The sequence below is a fragment of the Danio rerio genome, chromosome 11, assembly GCF_049306965.1.
Source record: "Danio rerio strain Tuebingen ecotype United States chromosome 11, GRCz12tu, whole genome shotgun sequence".
NCBI classification, from domain to species: Eukaryota; Metazoa; Chordata; class Actinopteri; order Cypriniformes; family Danionidae; genus Danio; species Danio rerio.
In genome coordinates this window covers 10,872,236-10,894,916 of record NC_133186.1, presented here as the reverse complement: position 1 = coordinate 10,894,916, position 22,681 = coordinate 10,872,236, and the positions used below count along the sequence as shown (strand labels likewise).

Below are 22,681 nucleotides of genomic sequence, written 5' to 3'. Positions count from 1 at the left end.
TAAAGCTCTTAAAACTCTGAAAAAACTGCTTTTTTGGTGACATTTTGCAATAAGGTTTCTTTAGTTAATCTATGTACTAACATGAACTAATAATGAACTATACTTATAAACCTTTATTAATTATTGTTTAACATTTATTATTGCATTATTAAAATTTAAAGTTATGATTGTTAACATCAATGTTAATGCACTGTGAGTTAACAAGAATTAACCAATAATTTTATTTCCATTAATTTTAGCATGAATGAATACTGTAATAAACTGCACTGCTTTGTTTGTTTACATTAGTAAGTACATAAACTTAATTAACTAATACAACCTTATTGTAAAGTGTTACCTTTTTCATTTACATTTAGTCATTTAGCAGACACTTTTATCCACAGCGACTTACAAATGAGGACAAGGAAGCAATTTACACAACTATAAGAGCAACAATGAATAAGTGCTGTAGGCAAGTTTTAGGTGTAAAGAGTGTAAGAAGCAATTAGTAATTTTTATTTTTCATTTTTTATTTTTTTTTGTAGTTAGTGGAGGAGTCAGAGAGGGAGTTGCATATTAGGAAAGTGGAGACTAAATAGCACGAAATATTTTGGATTGATACTATTTATTTTATTTAGTATTTAAAACCTTAAAGGTATTTGTATTATTCTTGATGTTTTGCCTCTTAGCAGTATTTTAGTCCTCTATATGGTTTCTATACATCCAACCTCTATTCTCTGTGTCTTTAAGTGTTTGAAACTGGAAATATCTCATCATATAATACAGCCAAAATGTTATGGTTTATTAGATGAAAAATTTAATATGAAAGTCTATTTTAGTATTATGGTTACTGTTAATAAAAGTGCCTCAATATAAATCATATCAAAAAGCACAAAACGAAGAGGAAAGACACAAATTCAGTGCATATTTGAGAGCGTGAAAAAATTTGCGCACGCGCAACGTATGTTTGAGAGCTCGCAAGCAGTTTTGTCCACAAACAGAGGAAATCGGTGCACGAGCATCACACAAGGTAGAGAGCAAAGTTCTTCAATGTTATGTTAGGAAAACAACGTTATTGTTTGTAAGAAGTAGCCTTCATTGAGAATATGTGCCACAATTTTACATTGCTGCTAGACAGATTTGCATCTCCATCTCTTCAGCACACACGAGATTCAATTGACAAAATACCAAGTTCACTCAATTTTATTTTGCAGCACACAGGAGTTGTTGGTCTACTGCTGCCTCATTGAGGTAGTTTAAGTAATTTTGGTTAATCACAAGTTGGTCACTGAAAACATAATTAAAAAGCAGTAGACCTGCAGTTTCTGTGTGATGTGAGGCAAAATGGACTCTTTTGTCGTGGAACTCGTTCTTGTGCATTATGCTGTGGAGATAAGACGCAGCACTGGTCAGCACTTTTTCAGAAAATATATGTATTTTTATATATTTGAGCAATGTTCTTTAATAAAAAAGGTTTGTTTAATAAATACAGATCTTAACCATACATAATCTGTTTACCTTTTTTTTTTCGTGTTAAAAAGACTCGAAAAGACTCGAAAATCAAACTGTAGGACTTTGGACTTGACTTGAGACTTGTTGCCTTTGACTTGGGACTTGACTCGGGACTTGACTGTCTTGACTCGGGACTTGACTCGGGACTTGAGGGCAATGAATTGAGACTTACTTGTGACTTGCCAAACAATGACTTGGTCCCACCTCTGCTAATTTGTATTTGATTTGATGAATTGCTGATAATCCGTCGTCATCTTCAAATAAGAATATTAGTGTTTCTATGTTTTATTTGCAGAAAAATGTCAACAAATGTTAACATCAGATCAGACCTTACATATACACAGTAAACATCTGTTAATTAACTATTTGCAGTTAGGAATTGCATGTGGGACCCTGATTTCTGCTCTGTCAGCTTTTGATGTTGAAAACTCAGTGCTCCAGTTTAGCAGAACGGCCTTTATTGATGTTTTAATAGTTTAAAACAGTATATTTTATACAGTGGGCGAAATAAGTATTTAACGCGTCACCATTGTTTTTTGCAGAAAACATATTCTAAAGGTGCAGTTTACTTGAAATTTTCACCAGATATTGGTAACAACCAAAGGAATCCAATAGGAAAAGAAAACAAATCTAATTAGCTTACAAACTAAGTTCTGTGTAATAAAATGAAACAACACTGGAAAAAAGAATTAAACACACTAAGAAAGGGAGGTGTAGAAAGGCAGTGAAAGCCCAGACAGCAGCTGAAATCTGTCAGAAGATATTCAGCAACCCTCTGCCCTTCATCAGTGTAAATCAGCTGCTTCAGTCCAACATCTGCATTACCAGGATGATGAAGATGAAACCAGGGTGGACATTACAGCTGGAAAATGATCCAAAACACAGCCAAGAAAACTCCTAAATGCTTTTGAAAAGGAAAATCAAGCTGTAGAATGGCCCAACCAATCACCTGATTCAAATTCAATAGAGAATAAAAAATAAACCTTAGATTTAATAGACGAAACCCAGAAGACCATCAAGATTTTTAGACGCTGTTAAAGTCTGTGAAAAAATCAATCCTGCGCAATTCATATGACTTCATTCTCCATACAAGAGTCGACTTTAAGCTGCCATATATAATAGTTTGTTTTGAAATAATATGTGTGTATTCTATATATGTATTATGTATTTGTGATATGTGCTAAACACATACATAGAATCAAAATAATTTTGTTACATAGATATTTATATATAATTTGTAGAATATGCATATGTTTTATACCTTCATTTAAATTTACATTTTCTCAGATATACAGTATGCATGCGTTAGTGTATTTATATATAAGTAAATAAATTTACACAATACACACACACACACACACACACACACACACACACACACATTGGGCCCTATCATACACCCGGCACAATGTGGCGCAAGGCGCAACGCAATTGTTGTTTGCTAGTTTCAGCTTGGCGCAAGAGTCATTTTGCGCCATGCTGTTTAAATAGCAAATGCATTTGCACTCATATGTGTGCCCATAGGCGTTGTGATATAAAAAAGGAGGGGTGTTGAGGCGCATTGCTTGCGCGTTGCTATTTTGAGAAACTTTAATAGACTGTTCTATAGACCAAAACAAAGCTGGTCTAAAGTCCAGCGCAGAGCGCGTTAGTTGTGCGCCTCCGTTACACATTTCTTAATACAAACAGGATGTACAACAATATGCAAATATCTTTACATATGAAAAAGAATTAAAATAGTATGAATATATAGGATATAAATATAAAGGATTAAAATTTTACAAAACAAATTATTTTCTAGCTTAAATATAAACACCATACTTTCATGCCTTCTTTATCTCGGGGGGCTGTTTCAGTTTATTCATAACAATTTGCTTTTGTATAATGTTATTATTATTAAAAGTATTATTTATTTTATGCATGTTTATATTTGTTTTATAAAAAAACAAGCTTAGATTTGCCCACCTGTCAGGTTTTAGACCATATGGGGCACAGCATGTGTATTTTAAAATAACTCAGTTTTTTGGCCACACTTTATTATTATTGTTCATTTATTCCTTTGCTGGAAACTAGAACTGATTTTAGACATAGTTTTGAAACATATCTTTGCACTTAACAAACAAAATTAATTATCTATAGGCTAATGGATGTGCATACAAGAAGTTTCCCTTTCCACAAGAGTGAAAGTAAAATTAAAATTATAAAGAAAGTAAGCTCAACTCTTTAGACCATGCGCCACTGCACAAAGCAGATTTTTCTGTCTTTATATTAGCAAAAGTGGATTCTGACACGCCCCTAATGCGTTTGCGCCTTGCGCTTTGCACTTTGTGCATGGATTGTCAAAATAGAACCCTTTATGTCAAAAAACTTTTATTTTGCATGCAATTAATCATGATTCATTTTATCAGCACTAATAAATACACAAAATAGAAAAAAAAGTTTTTGTATCATAATTTAAAACACTTATACAGACAATATATCTCTAGCTATTCAAAATGTTAATAAAACCTTTTTCAAACTTTTTAACATCAAAAGTTGTGGGAGAAAAGATAAAGGTCCCATATTGCAATTTAAAAGCATAACAAGCATAAAAACATCTGTTACAAAATATGGAAGACTGCTAATTTTTGTATAATATTTTACAGTAATGTAATATATAAATATGCAGGTAATATACAAATATTTAACCTTTATAAAGGTCTTTATATAATAATAGAAATAATAATAATAATAATAATAATAAATGAGCAAATATGAATAAAGTATTTAATATATAATTGATGACCGACCATTGAACTTTTAGGAAATGGTGCAAAACTGAGGTGTGCCAGTGGTGCATGTGTTACACCTCGAGTGTGCATTATTTTGTAACAATGCAATGAACCGGAGTCAGTTGTTCCACTTTTACTACAGTACAGTTACCACACCTAATGACATTGTTCAGATGTTGTATTTCAAGACTTTGACATGTTTATGCCCTTAGGGTAATTAGGAAAATTATTGGATAAACTGCTTTTATTCTTGTCGAAATAAAACAAATAAGACTTTCTCCAAAAGGAAAAAATATTATCAGACATGGTGTGAAATTTTTTTTTTTTGCACTGTTAAACATTATTTGGGAAATATTTAAAAAAAGAAAAACATTTAAAGGAGGGCAAATAATTCTGACTTTAACTGTATATTAGAATCAAACCTTCATATAGTTATATTATCCATAGTATAATCATTATTGTTAACCAGTTGTATTTCACATTTTAACTTATCTCAGTTAAGTTTTAAATGTAATATAAATACAATATATACATATAATAAATCAAATTAATTATTTAAAACTAAAGGAGAAGACCTGTAATGTAATATAATGCAATTTAAACAGCAGAACTTTAAGAGAATGGTACTGCTTTACAAGTAAATGGTAAACAAACAAACAAACAAACAAACAAAAAAGACTCGACAGCAGTCTGTTTTTTTTTCTATTAGAGCATTTGGAAAATATTTTCTAATGCATTTGGAAAATATGAGAGAGAGAATTCACATCACTGGACACTTTCAAATATCTTCAACACATTCTTGGGCCAGGCTCACTCATTTCCAAACCTTGTGGACTCTCTCTGCCTGTTGACCTCTCTTTTCTTTGGCTTGTTTATTTAGTCTCTCATTTTTTAAATGATGTTTTGACAGGATATTTCTCAAAGAGCTGGAAAATTCTGCCGAAAAGCCGGAGTTGGTGGGAACATGTTTTTTGAAGCGGGTGAGTTGAGGTTTGATATACAGTACAATTAAAAGTATGTGAAATAGGATATAAAGAGCTGGAAAATTCTGCTTAAATGCCAGCGTTGGCAGAGATGTAGCTTGGGAAACAGGAAAAATGAAAGCATGAGAAATGAGATCCTAATACTTGTCTCGATCTGCTGTCTTACAGAAAGAAGAGTTGCAGATTTATGAGAAATATTGTCAGAATAAGCCACGCTCTGAAGCTTTGTGGCGGCAATGCGGGGACAGTATGTTCTTTCAGGTAAGTCCAATGTGTACAGTATACTTTTAAAGAGGTTTGAGTTTAGTAAGATTTGGTCATATTTTTGAACGAAAAAAAATTTCTTAAGATTGATGATTCAATTGTATGATTGAAATACAGTAAAAATGTTAAATATTGTAGAAATGATGGCAAAGCTCAATTTTGTGCATAATTTCTGCAGTTTTCAGTGTCACATGATCTTTAAAAATTATTATAATATTGTATAATAATTATAATACTATGTTAGTAGTTTAAGATACATTATTATTGTTGTTATTATTATTATTATTATATTATTAATAATTTTTAAATGTATTTATTAATGTTGTTACAGCATTCTTTAACAGGAAATTGAAATTAACAGCTTTTATTTGAAACGTGTGTGTGTGTGTGTGTGTGTGTGTGTGTGTGTGTGTATATATATATATATATATATATATATATATATATATATATATATATATATATATATATATATATATATATATATATATATATATGTATGTATATGCAGGGCTTTACATAGACACCCTCCAATCTGCCAAATGCGGGTAGATTTCAGCTCTCAGTTAGCTTCGCAAAGCCTACAGCGATCGAATTTTAGGGACTACAAAAAAGTACTTCCGGGCCTGTGAGATCACAAAATTACTTTTACCGCGCACACACACTGCGCAGCTAAGGGGCGTGGCCAGAGGTGCTGTAATGTTAGAGGGAGCTAGAATGCTGTCCAAACGCTGCTATTTCCACAGAGCTTCTTCTGTTTTCTGTATTTGGGCTTCCAAAGGACACGGCACAAAGACCAAAGTACTTAATGTTTAATATTATTTATGATCCAGAGAATTATAAAATACATAGCAAGCATCATTTGACAAAACACAGCTTCAGAATCTCTCCTTGTTCAGTGCTGGACTGGGTTAAAATCTCCTCAAGGAGCAGCTCCAACAAGCAGAAGCTGTGAACTCTGAGCCACAACCTGTAAGTGTTTTATTTGTTAAAATTGATCATGACATGTACAGTGTCTCGCCTTAACGTTATGTTGTAGCAAGGATGTAAACAACGGGAAATTATGTTAGTCACCGCTAATGATTTAGCTACAAATTCATATTTATCAGTCAAACCACTGTACACACACACACACACACACACACACACACACACACACAGACTCTTCACTCTTCACCAGCGCATGCGTGTCTTTCTATAAGGCACTTTTCCTGCGTTTTACATCTCAGATAATGAACTCGCAAAAGATATGTGAAATAGTCATATTACTTATACATGCATATTCCAAATATATGTGAAGGACGTCGTGTAATGCATTGAGTAAAAAAAATACAGGGGAGCTCACCTAACTCATGTAGCAGCAGAAAAATCAATCAAGGCTCACACAGGTCACATCCCACATCTTGTGCTTTATTCTTCTGTCACCGGTGTCACTGTATATTACAGAAAATAACTTAATCTAAGCATCAGAGAAAAATTAAAATAAACATTGGTCCCGTGCACATGCGCTTCTCGTGTTACACGCATCTACAGACAGTTCACACACATACAAACAGCACACACACAAATATAGATACACACACACACACAATGGCAAATTCTCTTAAAGGAGCCGCACCCCATTTTCACTCGTTACAGACGCTTGTCAGATTTTATTTTAGAGAGCGGGAATAAGATTGACTGCCTGTTTACACAGCACAAAACGCGTGTGATTGTACGGGCGTGACGTGGAGCCGATCTGCGAATCGCAGCACATTATGACTCATGACCAATAAGAGTTACTTGAGGGCGGGCCTTTCAGAGGAACTAGGAAATATGACAGTCGTTTTCATGTTAGCTGACTAGCTGTGTTTAATCAACCTGAGATTTATGAAAAAATAACGGGATTTCCTTTAAGTGAAACATGAGCACACATTGCTTTGCATCTTATTAACACAACCAAGCCTTAAAATTACATTCTTTACCACCCCTTTAAGCCAAATGGTTTATTATTATTATTATTATTATTTATTTGTTTGTTTTTTTATGTGAAATCAAATAATTGCTTAAAAATTGCTTAAAAAATGTTAATTGTTTTAATGTAAATTGTTAAATGGTTCAAGAAATAGTGAGCCACACAATTTAAATATTTTTGTTTTCATACGCAAGAGCAAGAGCACGCTACAAGCATCACTACTGAAATTGTACCTTTTTGAAAGACGTTTGGGTGAGGCAGTGGAACAGTAGGTAGTGCTGTCACCTCACAGCAAGAAGGTCACTGTGAATGTACAGGTGAATTGGGTAGGCTAAATTGTCCATAGTGTATGAGTGTGTGTGTGAATGTGTGTGAGGATGTTTCCCAGAGATGCGTTGCGGCTGGAAGGGCATCCTCTGCGTAAAAAACTTGCTGGATAAGTTTTCGGTTCATTCCGCTGTGGCGACCCCGGATTAATAAAGGGACTAAACCGACAAGAAAATGAATGAATGAAAGACGTTTTTTGCTTATATTCTTTGTTGCAGGAGTGTCAGAAAAGGTTGGACCACAAGCTTTCATTAGACGCGTATCTGCTAAAGCCTGTGCAGAGAATCACCAAATACCAGCTTATGTTAAAGGTGAGTTAAAGCTGACACTAATATAAAATGAGACTGCATTTAATACTATTATGAAGTAAAATCATTTTCCTTCCCAGCACCATATTATCAGTTCATTATCAGCCCATGATCGCTGTTTTTATGTTTAGTTTTATTCCTACAAAGCTCTTTTTTTCACACACTTCTGCTCACTTCACAGGAGATGCTGAAATGCAGTAAGAACCCAGAAGGCACCGCTGAGCTGGAGGAAGCTCAGGCCACAGTGCTGGACATTATCAAATCGGTCAACGACTCCATGCATCAGATCGCCATCACTGGTTTTGAGGTATCTGCACGTGAGATTATACATGAAATAAAGGCACAGTATGTCATTTTCGCCACCAGTTGGCTCATATTCACAACAAACAAAGGCACAGTTTGATTACGCCTTGACTGAGTGTGGAATCGTGGGAGTTGTCATCTTCATTACATCCTATGGGATTCCTAAAGTATTGAAAACTTATTGTCATAGTAGTATAAAGCACAGTATAGCTGACAGCTGTAAAAGTGAAACTGGAGCGCTAAAGCATTCGCTGATGATTGGATTGGCTTCGATTGGAATTTCTTTATTGTCTCCAAGGGGTAATTTGACTAACAGCAATAGCAGATACAATACAACACACTCCTAAACATAAACGTTTTCACTAAAATAATAATAAAATAAAAGGTAAACAAAATGAGTTGTCAACCTAAGCATATTTAAACAGCAGGAGTATAGTGTTCATAAATGAAATACTGTACAAGCTTAAAGCTGAAACATATGAACACAATTATTTATTTGGCCTATAGCTAGTCAAAGTTCTGGATGAAGTGGATGGTTTTCATCAGCTAAAATTGACTCTTACCTCATACCCATACCCAATACTGTTAAGGTTATAGTGCCAATAATCTGTTGCAAGTCTATTTTTGCTTGTCACACTCAAATGACCATACCAGCATATTATGGCAAAGTCAAAAGTGACTCAATGAAAGAAGAATAAAAAATACTTAGATGAGAGCTAAGCTTGATGTGGCATGATAGCAGCAGAGCTTTTATTATGCCAAAGTCCATATTAGGCTGGTCACAATAATCAATATATCCACTTATTGCACAACATATGGATCTCAATCATTTTTGGTGACGCAATATATATCGCCCATACATAAAAAAAAAAAAAAAAAAAAAAAATATATATATATATATATATATATATATATATATATATATATATATATATATATATATATATATATATATATATATTAGCAACATTTTTGCTGACTGTGCAACATCTCTATCTCTATTGGAGGTGTCAGTGTCAGCAAAAATAAATTAATATAGTATATTTTTTATGTGGGTATCTGACAACTGAAAACAGATCTGGTATCAGATAGCACAGCCTCTATTACTCTTAATTTTGCATTTATTATTATTGGCTTGTTTATGATGTTCATTTCCACATTCTGATTCCAATGCCTCATTTTTTAATTGTTAAAATGACTTTAAGTACATTAAATATTCTGAAGAATGAAATAGTATGTGTTCTTAGGGGAGTGTATTTGTATTGTGATGATATTATATTGTACATCTGGCATTATAAAATGGTCTTAAAATGACAATAATATTGTTTATCACAATGTGTTTTAGTGCTATATGTTGTACAACAAAAAATAGGTACTGTGACAGGCCTCGTCCTTAATTTTATCATATGACACTGTAATAGTATCTGTGAAATTAGCAGTATTTTTTAAATACCTTTTTAAGGATTTTTTTATACATTTGCACAAAACAGTAAAAACAAACAGTCAACAACAACAAAAAAAATATACAAACAAATATCCCTGACACTACTTTCCCTTTTGTGGCTTTAACAGAAGATATACATAGCTAATAGTCTGAAAACATTAAAGTCATCAAGGGTCACACAAATGCACAGCAAGTGTACGTAAAGGGTGCATACACAACTTTAATACAGTAATGATGAACAAATAAATAAATGAAAGGAAAAAAAATTAAATGCAAAAAGATATTCGAGACATATAAATAGTGAACTATTCAGTGTGTAATAAAAGGAAGGTTCTGTATACCTTTATTACAAGCACAGCCATTGTGAAAGGCATTACAAGGTTACAGTGAGATAAAGAGGAATGATAAAAAAATGAAATTAAATTTAAGAAAGGGGTGGGGGTTCTTTTGTGATTATATGACATTAAATATCCTTCTGCTCTAAAAATTGTAAATTGTCAACGTATGTAAGAAAGGGAGACCTTAGCTGCGTCCCAAATCGCATACTTATGCACTATTCTATGCCATTTTGTAGTATAAATAGTGTAAGTAATGCGTTCACACTGAAAACTCCGCTACAATGAAGTGTGTAATAATGGACACTTCACGCACTCAGCGACAGCAGGTTTGCTTATGTAGCGGAAGGGGCGGAGCTATCGGACGCACATGTTGAATAACTTTATTTATTTGGATGGTGAAAGCAAAATTCTCCTACGAGAGTGATTATAGCGCCTCCCGATGGTGAATGCGGAAATACTCACGGCAGGTATTATTTGATAATTCGGTTGTTTATTTCACTAGCTGCGTCCCAAATGGCACACTATGCACTCATGCACTATGTACTTATGCACTTACACACTCAACAGGATAGTATATGTATGTAGTGCTGTCCCAAATGGCACACTAATGTGTTTTTACTAAGCGGAAATTCAAACCGTTTCCCTGATGACGTTTGACGGTTGCCAAATCAGTTAAATAAACGAGCGAATTATCAGATAATACCTGCCGTGAGTATTGCCGCATTCACCATCGGGAGGCGCTAAAATCACTCTCGTAGGAGAATTTAGCTTTCACCATCCAAAATAAATAAAGTTATTCAACATGTGCGTCCGATAGCTCCGCCCCTTCCGCTACGTAAGCAAACCTGCGGTCGTTGAGTGCGTGAAGTGTCCATCATTACACACTTCATTTTAGGGGCTGAATGAGTGCATCATCCGGGTAATTAAAGTGCACTTATTATTTTTAGAGTTTTCAGTGTGAACACACTACTAACACTATTTATACTACAAAATGGCGTAGAATAGTGCATAAGTATGCGATTTGGGACGCAGCTACTGATTTGGCGACCGTCAAACGTCATCAGGGAAACGGTTTGAATTTCAGCTTAGTAAAAAAACTTTAGTGTGCCATTTGGGACGCCACTACATACATATACTATCCTGTTGAGTGTGTAAGTGCATAAGTACATAGTGCATGAGTGCATAGTGTGCCATTTGGGACGCAGCTCTTGTTTTAAGAAAATTATTTTTTGAACCTCTTAGAGTAAATTAGATTTTTTTTCAAGCTGAATAAAACCCATCACATCTTTGATCCTTCTGCTATATGTTGGGTCCTCAGTTTTTTCCAATACAGAAGAATTAAGAAATTAGCAGTATTTTGGGATTCATGTTAAATTTTTTTTTTTATTCGTCCCTGTTTATTTTTGCTTTTGAATAGCATTGTGGGTCCTTGATCTTTCTTTCAGCAGCTTTTAAGATTTGACAGGTTCGAAAAAGTGACTAAGATATATTGTGAGTTTTATTGGACTGCACAGATTGTATTTACAATACAATACAATACAATACAAATGTATTTAGACTGTAAATAATGTCTGTTAATTGAGAGTTTTTGTATTTTATGACTCACAACTGTTTTATTTACGGTTGTGAATTGCATTGTGGGACCTTACGCTCTGCTTTGTCGACTTTTGATGTTGAAAATTCTCAACAGTTTAACAATGTGACTTTTATTGACATTTTAGTAGTTTGAAATAATATAATGTGTGAGAAATAATATGTGGTGAAATGTTTCTTTAAAATAACAGAGCATGTACTGGCAGTTTATTACAAGGTTTTTACCGAAATACACAACACCAACCCAGACAATATATCACTTTAAACTAATAAAAGTCAAAAGTTTTCAAGGTTAAAAGTTGTTGGAAGAAAGATTAAGGTCCCATAATACAACTCAAAAGCATAAATAAAAGAAAAAAGAAAAAAATATGAGACAGAAAATACAGAAAACTGTTCATTTACAGATATTTGTTTTAGTGCAGTTAAGGTTTACTTTTAAAATTACATTTTACATTTCATTTTTAAATTATTTCTCTGCATTTGAACATTTTTCAATGCATTTGGGACAATGTAAGTCCATAAGTCTAAATACTAAATATGTAACACAGTTCTTGTGGTTTTGCAATATTTTAAAACATTATTGTACCATATTGTGCCTTTTTAGGGATTCACCGATATGGATTTTGATAATCAATAATTCTTATAATTTGGAGGCTGATAACTGATATATTATAGCTGATAAATACAAATATTTCAAACTGTTATATTTTTATTCAGTGAACAGCTGATTTTATTTAAAAAACTTCATTTAGTTTAAAGAGATTTAATGAACTCAATAGCCTACTCAAAGCAAAACGCAATAATTTCAAAATTCCAAGATTGTTATAAATCTGTTTTCACAATTTTACAGAAACCATCATTTTCTTTTCTTCTAAATTATTTCCTTTCTTCGCATAGCAAATTACAATGCAACTTCACTGTTGCATAAAACAAAATGGGATTTTTTTTAAAACAAGTAAAATAATTATATATTTTTTTTAAACTGAAGAACTGAAACCAGCTCAAATCTACTTGAATAAAACATATTACAGTAATGTGTGTATATATATATATATATATATATATATATATATATACATATATATGAATATACATACATATATATAAATTTGTAATGTCCGAAAAAGCATTAAAAGAGGTGTTTTGGCAGTTCAGAGCCACCGTACAAGCGAAAGATTGTAGGATTTACTTTAGAAAATACAGCATAAATTTGTCTTATTTGACGCTTTAGATTATTTTGGACCCTGCAGTTTTTTTAAAACCCATCCAGTCAATTGCGTTGCTCATTTTGATTAGCTTTTTAGTCAACCGTTTGACGCTGTGATGCTGTTTTCACATTGCACTTCATGTTTCTGTGCATTTTACTTTATGGCCCTGATTTGACAAGGGGACAAGTCATGGGAACTTGGGCATTTACGGCAGGCCCTGACCTACTGGGCTTTAAGACCACCTTAGTGATACTGTGTCTCTAGATGATGACGTTGCTTAAATGGAGGCAGGTTCAGGCCTGCCGTAAACGCCCAAACAAATATTTGCAAATATAATTTTTTTGTTTTGTTCTGTTTTTTTTGCTCTGCTTAATTTTAATTTGCAGTTCTTTTTTTTGGTTTGCAAATTTCATTCTTAATTTTCAAGACTTAAAGGTGCAATAGGTGATTGTCTTCAGAAAATTTGTTGTTGTGCTGGTTGAAAGTCTTTTCACTGTCCAATAGTAATGATTAAAGTAAATGATCTGAATATATTTATATGTATTTTTATACTTTGGTTAAGGCATAAAACTAAAAAATGTTCATCAAATTAAATAGAGGTGGGCTGACGTCTCCCATAATTCCGATAAGTAGGTCAAACTATCTGTCAGCAAATGCAGATTTCAACAACTACACAGCCGTTTGTACGCAGCTCCGCAGACCGCTGTTTGTGCATAGAAATCCTGCTCATTCATGCGCGATCGGCAAAAACATGCTGAATCTAAACTTTTTAAAAAACTGAATCAATATTGGAGTTACCTTTGCACGCTGGAGGGAGGATGTCTGGAGTAAGGGACTGTGTTTCTGAGATTTATGCTAAGCTGTTAGCATTATGTAAGATCACCATACTGCACCTTTAATTTTTCTTTGCATTTCTTTATATTTACTAGCAACATTTATTTTTATTTTTTTAAAAAATAATTTTTTGCTTTGCGAATTTTGGATATTTGCATTTATTATTATTATTAGTATTATTATTTTGCCTCATTACTTTATTTTTGTTTGCAAAATTTTGCAAGTATATATGGCCCTGGATTAACTCCATAAAGCTCTGTTATATACTGAACAAGTTCAACCCACGAATGCACAAGGCAGGCATTTTTGTACAATTATGTAAGATACGGCTTAAGGAAATTGGCCTAATTTTGACATCGGAAAGATAGCATTAAAATAGCATTTATTGACCATTAATAGCATTTATCAATATGACTGCCAATATATCGTACATTCTTAGCCCCTTTGATATTAGTTTTTAGCAACACATGTACACTGTAAAAAATGCTGAGTTCCATACAATTCATTCATATTGTCCCAACACAAATCGATTTATTTGTGTTAACAAATTTAAGTGAATTAAACATAAAACAATTAACTTGTCCCCAAAAAATATCAAGAATTATGTTATTTTAGCTAATTTTATATACACTCCAGAACAAAATCTTAAGACCGGAGGAAACGTTACAGTTATCTGATTGTAAGTACTGCTTTAAAATACCCAAAGAAGACACTGGTGCAAAAGCCAAAAAACGGAATAGGCAATTTATTTAAAAAAAAAGCATTTAAACTCAGTTGGCTCAAATCAGCTGATCAAAAGTATAGGAGCAGAGGCCAAAAACACGACAATAGAACTCATATTGTCAAAAGTGATTCAGTAATGAGTAGTTCCTGCATTCTTGTTGATCACTTCAAACATTCGTTTCAGCATGCTTGATACAAGTGTTTCCAGGAGGCTGGGGGTATCGTTGCTCCATGTGGTTAAGACGGCTTTAGGAAGGTCACCCACTGTCTGGAACTGGCATTTTTTTGGCCATTTTTGTAAACTTCCTTTGTCATCCATCCCCAAATGTTCTCAATGGGATATAAATCAGGGGAGCATGCAGGATGGTCCAAAAGAGCAACGTTATTCTCCTGGAAGAAGCGTTTTGTCAGGCAGGCGTTGTGAATTGCAGTGTTGTCATGTTGAAAGATCCAGTCATTACTACACAGATGAGGGCCTGCAGGCAAGAGGGATGCCTGCTGCAACATGTCTACATAACCAGCAGCAGTTCGCGCCCCTGCACAACCTGAAGCTCAGTGTTACCATTGAAGGAAAAAGCACCCCAGATCATGATATAGCCTCCTCCACTGTACCGTAAGAAAAAAAAAAAACATCTCCCGTGGAATCTCCTTGTCACACCAGTAGCATTGGAAGCCATCAGGTCTAGTCTTCATCAGAGAGCAAAACTTTATTCCACTTTACAATGCCCCATGTTTGGTGCTCCCTTGCAAATTCCAAACAGGTAAGTTTTTGGTGTGGCAGAAGACGTGGCCTTTGAAGAGCTTTATTTGTTCTTTAAGCCCTCTCGAAGATGTCATCTTGTGGTTATTAGGCTGCAGTCAGCATCAGTAAGGGCCTTAAGTTTGGTTGAGGATCTGCCTGCGTCTTCTCGGATAGCCTTTCTGATCCTCCGGCTCAGAGCAGATTAATTTTTTTGGACTCTACCACTTGTCTTTTTTGTCCCATAACGCTCAGGATCTTTTAAGAAATTTAAAATGACTGTCTTACTGCGTCCAACTTCGGCAGCAATGATTTGCTGTGAGAGCCCTTGCTTGTGCAGTTTAACAATCCTGCCACGTTCAAAAAGAGAAAGCCTTTTTGCCTTTGCCATCTAAAGATCTTGAGAGTGTTACAGGCCGAAGGAAAACTACAACAAAGCCAGTTTTGCACAGAATTAAACTTTTTAAGGCTCTGGTCCTATACTTTTGGTCAGCTGATTCGAGCCTGTTTGAGTTTAAATGCAATTTTTCATTTAATTACCTACTCTCCGTTTTTTTACATGTTGCATATGTGTCTTCATTTGGCATTTCAAAGCAGTACTTACAACCTGATTACGGTACACCAGTGCAAAATGTAAATACTTTAAATGTTTCACCCGGTCTTAAGATTTTGTTCAGGAGTGAAAATAATTTGAACAAGCAGCAAAATATAATATAATATTGTATTAAGTCTTGTGTTGGATTTTGTGTTTTTTAGGGCAGTTTGAATGATCTGGGGAAACTGCTTATGCAGGGGTCGTTTAACGTCTGGACAGACCATAAGAAAGGCCATAGTAAGGTGAAGGACTTGGCACGCTTCAAACCCATGCAGAGACATCTCTTCCTCTACCACAAAATGATATTGTTCTGCAAGAAACGTGAGGAGATGACTGATGGCCATGAAAAATCCCCTTCCTACAGTTTCAAGCACTCATTAAAGGTGAGAAGGACACCATTAGTAATGCACATTTTAAAGTAGCGCATCAGAAACAAGTGAGAAAAAAAAGGGAAAAAAGCCTTATATCACAAAAAAAGGTTAAATTAGCTTGAGGTGTTTTTTTTTTTCTTGTTCTCAAAATGTGAATAATGGAAAATGGAAACACATTTGCAGGATGAATTGTGATGTAGTGAACAATAAGTCGACGTACTGTAACTATTCAGCTGTTTTTGCTGATGGTGTCATTGTTTATTTGGTTACTGGTGTAATTATACCCCAATCAGCCACTCATTGTTAATCAGGTTACTAAGGTAACCATACCACAATCTGCCACTAATTTTTTATCAGGTCACTAGGGTAACCATACCACAATCTGCCCATAGATATATACAGTAGATATCGCATAGGGACCCTGAGCATTCGTCAACAGCACCGTCACATTGGTACAGTGCTCCCAGGACAAATGTCATTCAACCGCACTAGTCAAGACAGTATTATTACGTGAAGATGCGGGACTTTAGCGCTGTCTACGGGTGTAGTAACAAGCAAACAAAGAAAACAAAGCACAAAGGCAAAACATTTCAGAGGTAAGATTAAGTTTTTACGTTTTTGTATGTTATGAACTTTTGTGCTGAACAGGTAACGTTATTGATGATAATCAATCACTTACTGCATTCACCATAAGGCAAAGTAGCTCCAACTCGCACTAAATCTCAGCTTATGCTAGTTTTGTTGAATAACATCAGCAAACAATGCAAAAGAAATATGACAACGACATGCTGCGGTGCCAGAAACTTGTATTATTGTTGGCTAGTGAACGAGTCGTTCATAAGGGAGATTCATTCACAAACGAATCGCTCCCTCGGTATGAGAAGTGAAAGCAGGAGAGGAGGTGTGTTTCAGGACACGGATTAGATCAAATTTAACAGGGAGGGTAGATAGTACATTTCCGAACACACAAACACAAACTTTTTGTCAGGAATGCCAATGCGATCACTGATCCACCAATGTAGAAAAGTGATGTAAAATGATAATTTTCGTAATTTAAAAAATAATTTGCATACTAACATCCAGGAAAACTCCTGATCATAGATATATGTGTATATCTTTGGCTTTGGATGGCCACAGTCCTCCACTGTACCTTGATCCCGCATTAATCTCAAAGGAGCACTACCCTGTTCCAAAATGGCGGCTCTATTGACGCATTCCTTCCAATAGACAACAACAGGGTAGGCGACATCTAATGTATATATCTATGCAATCTGCCACTCATTGTTTATCAGGTTACTAGGGTAACCATACCACAATCTGCCACTCAAAACAACTTATTGGAAACGCACCTAATTTTAATGTGAAGCATTTTTATACTGTAGGTGCACATTATTATTATTATTATTATTATTATTATTATTATTATTATTATTATTATTATTATTATTATTATATTTTTATTTGTATTATTATTGATAATAGTAGTAGTAGTAGTATATTATTATTATTATTATTATTATTACTTTTATTTCTTAATGTTTAAAACAGATGTGCAGCTTGACATTTTTAAGAAAACCCAATTTTATTTTTATAGCATTCTTTTTTTATTTTTTTTTAGTATTATTCTTTATTATCATTTTTTAATGCTTAACATTTAAATGAACAGCATACATATGAAATTGAATTAATTTTAACGGTATAAATGCCTTTACTATATTTTCATAGATTTAAGGGTGCTGTATGTAAGTTTTTTGACTCTTCTAATGTCACGGTTGATGGTGGGGAAAAGGAGCGAGGACTAAAGTGCAGAGAAAATGGGTTTCTGTTTCTAATAAAATAAAATAAAATAAAAGGCAAAACACCTACCCCCAGGGGGAAAACATGAACAAAACAATTAAAACAAACTAGTCTGGGTAGGCTGACTCTTATGGTGAACATATTGAACTAATAACTAATAACAGGGAGGGTGGGTTTCCTGTAAGTTTGTTATTACCAGGTTACAAAACTAAAATGATTGATATGTGTCTTGTTATTGCAAGGTGTTTGATAGCACTTAGGGATGTCCTGATCCGATATTGATATCGGAAATTTGTCCGATATCAGTCCAAAAAACTATATCGGACTGCGTAAAAAATCTCTGATATAAGCAGTCCGATACTCTCTTACCTCCGTTACAACTATTCTATCCAGCAGCGTCCAGAGCGAGCGTGCAAAGCCCACGTGGTCACAACACTGCTTGCTAGCAAAGTCTCTAAGAGTTAACATGTTATGGTGTATTACGATAGAAATCTATTGTGACGGTAACACACGCTGACGCTATCAACAACGGCACTTCTTTAACGTTACTGGTTTATTTACTTCACGTCAAGCGATCTTTACATTGTTTTGCATAAGGCTGCTAAGCAACATAAGGCACCGAATGAAGACGTAGCACACATCGTGCGAGCCTCAATTTCATCATGGCATATCGTGGTTCATCCAGTGTGATACCTAATTCATCACCAGCGCTTCCCACACATAAGACCCGGTTCTGTTCTGTGTGCTTGAGTTTGTTTGTTTGTATGTTTGTTTGTATACTTTATTGTCCCTCAAGGGGAAATTTTCTGTAGACTCACCCAACACTTCAGCAAGTTCTGACACAATAACAATTTAAAAGAATAAGTCAACATGCAAAAGAATTACACACACTATTGTTCAGTGTTCAATAGTCTGAGAAAAGTCTCCGCCACAGACTCGCGGGCTCTGCTGCTGCAGCAGACCCACAGAGACGCGCTGAACACCTGCTCTGACTTTAGCTTTGAGAAGAGCGCGAGGACACGCAGAAAAAGAAAAGCCTTTTACTAAATAGACTGTTCCAGCTCATTATTTAGGGTGACAATACATTATCTTTTTACCGGACATGTCCTCTATTTGGAACTTAAATATTGCATTCAGCCAAGATTTCTAAATTGCTGAACATGTCCCGGATTCTGCTTTCTTTAGCTGCGTTTCTACATTATTTTTTACGCAAACTTTCTCAATCTCTCAGCAGCACCAAGACTAGAGAGGGAGTCATGGATAGTAGGAGTGAAATAGTGGATTTATTATTCTTTATTTCATTTTTTTACTTGAACACTCTGAAAGGAACAGTGTCATGTAAAATGCTAAACATTTTTTGTTGTTTTCATTGTCTGTTAAATTAGAATAAGAAATCATTCTGTTTAATTCTGGCCATTACAGATTAAAAGAAAGAATGGTATTACTTTTGGGGCAGAAGGAAAATTTAATTAGAGACATTCCCATGTTTAACTCTTCTTTAAAAAGCCCAGAAAGATAAAGTGCTCTGATAAACAGTGTTAGCTTTGCATACAAGTTTGCAGTTCTCTTTATTTACATTGTCGTACTTTTCCCATGTGGGCAGTAGGGTGGAACCTGTGCAAATATGCAAATATAATGAATTTTGATAAATAAAATTATTCTTAAAAGTCCCATTACTTCAAGAGCTGTGGAGAAAAGGTGTGTTTCAATCTAGCCTCTGCAAGTATTTTTATGTTAAATATAATATGTGCAATATATATTATTATAAATGAATAATGTTTGGGAGCATTTATACAGCCATAATCTTCTTATGATACAAACACGGATGAAATAGCTCTGATCATGTAAATGTTTGTACTAACCATACTGCACATTTTTATTAACTTAATAACTTATTTCTGCTGCCCAGTGTAAAATATATTTTTCAGCTCAACTGGATCAAAAATTCATCAAAAAGCTGTGTAAAATCGAAATTTTGGACACTGAACCTTTAGCAGTTGTTCAATTAACAATATTTTTTCCTATGTTCCTGCTCTCAGCAGTTTCTACTATTTGCTGATGGTAAAAAATAAATAACTAAAGTGACCTTTAATTAGCCTTTTTCACTTTAAAAATGTATTTTTGTTTATTCAATTAAGATATTTTTCAGGGTCTTAATATTTATTCTTGAATTCTTTTTATATATTCTTATGTAATAGTTCACATTTATGCAACCTATAGTTAATAAACTGATTGTTTTTTTTCCATACTTACTGTTGCTGACTTGTTCTTAGTTTGATCTAGCCGTTCATACATTCGACTCAACGAAATAGGTAAAAGTATTCATAGTTTGTGCTGATATCGGATTTATATCGGTATCGGTTCGTACTGATGGCTGCAATATCGGTATCGTATCGGAAGTTAAAATGTTGTATCGGGACATCCCTAATAGCACTCTATTGGAAGAACATAGAAAGTCCATCGATTGATCTCTGGCTGAAAGATTTGACACATTACATTGCACTGAAAAGAATCAATTACAGAGTAAAGGGCAGATTAAAGGAGTACCAATTTTGTATAAACAAATTTGGGATCTGTTTATACAATTTTTGGAACATAACCATACAATGGCACAAAAAAAAAACTCTTAACGCTATTAGTTAATTGATTGATATATGTAGATGTGTATTTTTATATGTGGAATATAGTATATGTTTTTCTTTGCCTTACCTCATGACTATACCAATACATCTACCTGTTAAACTTAATCTGGATGCTTTGTGGGAGGGAGGGAGGGAGGGAGGGAGGGAGGGGGAGATAAAATGTAAAAAGTGTATTTTCATGCTAAATTACAAGTGTTTTTTTATTACAATAAAAAAATGTAAAAAAAAAAAAAAAAAAACAAGGAGGGTGGGACTAGACAATAGACTGGAGAGCACATGACACACAAGTAACACAAGCCATGTGCTCACATATTACAAGACAAGAACACAAAGCCAATGAGAGAACTTATTACCTGCGTGCTCACATAACAACACTAAATTATGTGATCACAATGTAAACACCGACCACGTGCTTAGACAACACAAACAGAACGCAAGACACGAGCACTAGATGAACAAAAATACCTTACTGTGTGCTCACACATGCGACATGCATGTTCCGATCCCAGCACCAACTGAAACCGAAACTGACTAGACTGTAGCGCTGAGAACGAAGCACCTAGCCGCCAACAAAACAACAAACACACCAGGACAAAACAGCACATCTAGAGCATGCACGGACCTCGCTCACAATCACGATGGCTCTCATACAGAAACACACAATGACAGAAAATGAGTGCTCGACCTGAGATAACTCAAACCGAGCATAACCTACATGATATGACTGCCACCAAAACAAGAATTTACAAGACGTGGCAGAACCCTGACATCTTAAGCATAAAAATACCATAATATGTTTGCAGATATTTAAGAAACATGCTAAGTGAATATTCTTGTTTATCTGGAAAACAACGCTTAAGTCAAATATTCTGCTTTGAAAATGTGTTCATTACGTGCTGGAACGTCTGTCTTTGTTTTGGTTCTTTTAACCAGTTTAGCCAATTATATTTCAGCACCCCTTAGTAGAAAACAAAGCATTTGATTAATTCTGTCATGATGGCTCTCATATGTGTCCATAAACTTACATACTGCCCCTTTAAGGTGTCCTTGCTTTATATGAATATAATTTTTTCAGCAACAACAACAAACTATTTTTTTTTATGAATCCAAACTATTGAATGGTAGTGTTTCATTCTAGGTGAAAAAATCTACTAAAAATAGACAAAAAAAATGAAGACTTAAAAAATTTGAGTTTACCTGTAACGTTCACAAACAATTATAATGAAATATCAAGTTACCTCCTGAATTAAACAAGACAATTTACTTCTATTCTTTGTTTATGGATTTGTTGTATTTATTACTAATATCAACAAAAGCCTCTCAAACAACTCGATGCAAATGCAGCTGATTCACATTTTGCCTTTTTTGCAAACTTTGAAAAGATTCACTTCCCATTAAGATGAAAAAAAAAAACAGGTTGTGACTATCAGATCAAACTGCAAAGATTTCTCCATAAAAAAGTATAGTATTGGTGGACACCTGGCTGCACAGAATGAGCTCTATCTAAACTATAGGTTCATCTATAGGTTTATTTTGCCTTTAAACAATGGGGCAACTTTCTTCTTGCTCTGTTTGAGAGCAAATATTTGACACAATTTTCTGGCAACTGATATGATTGTGAATGAATGCAAATATAAATCCCTCCAAGTGGTTTTCAGGAGCTTTTGCATTAAGTGGAGCACGTGCAGTTTTACAGTTCTGTTGACTAAATGGGTGTGCTCTGTTGATCCAGTGTTTATAGTGTAGCTGGAGTCACCCTGGTCATTTGATGAGTTGAACTTTAACGCGTGACAGGCATGATGGTAAAGCTACAAAATTAGAGAATGACTTCTAAATGTAAGCTTACATTGTGCAGTTATAAACATAATGTAGGGCTGCAAAACAAATGATAAAATTATAATCATATGTTTTTTATTTAGATATCTCTCCTGTGAAAATAGAATTCTTTTTTTATAAAATATTAATGTTAAACAGAGACATTTTCACATTATTTTCC

At 34.3% G+C, this 22,681-nt stretch overlaps 1 protein-coding gene across 50 annotated transcripts in view; it reads left to right on the top strand.

The window, feature by feature from the left end:
* Window positions 1-22,681, top strand: part of mcf2l2 (MCF.2 cell line derived transforming sequence-like 2) — a 198,625-nt gene that overhangs the window by 125,225 nt on the left and 50,719 nt on the right. For all 50 annotated transcript variants that reach the window (XM_073916431.1, XM_073916415.1, XM_073916405.1 and 47 more), the window contains exons 18-22: window positions 5,173-5,242; window positions 5,414-5,506; window positions 8,009-8,101; window positions 8,280-8,405; window positions 16,037-16,258. In XM_073916431.1, the coding sequence (XP_073772532.1) occupies window positions 5,173-5,242; window positions 5,414-5,506; window positions 8,009-8,101; window positions 8,280-8,405; window positions 16,037-16,258 (604 nt within the window). The remainder of the gene's footprint in view (window positions 1-5,172; window positions 5,243-5,413; window positions 5,507-8,008; window positions 8,102-8,279; window positions 8,406-16,036; window positions 16,259-22,681) is intronic.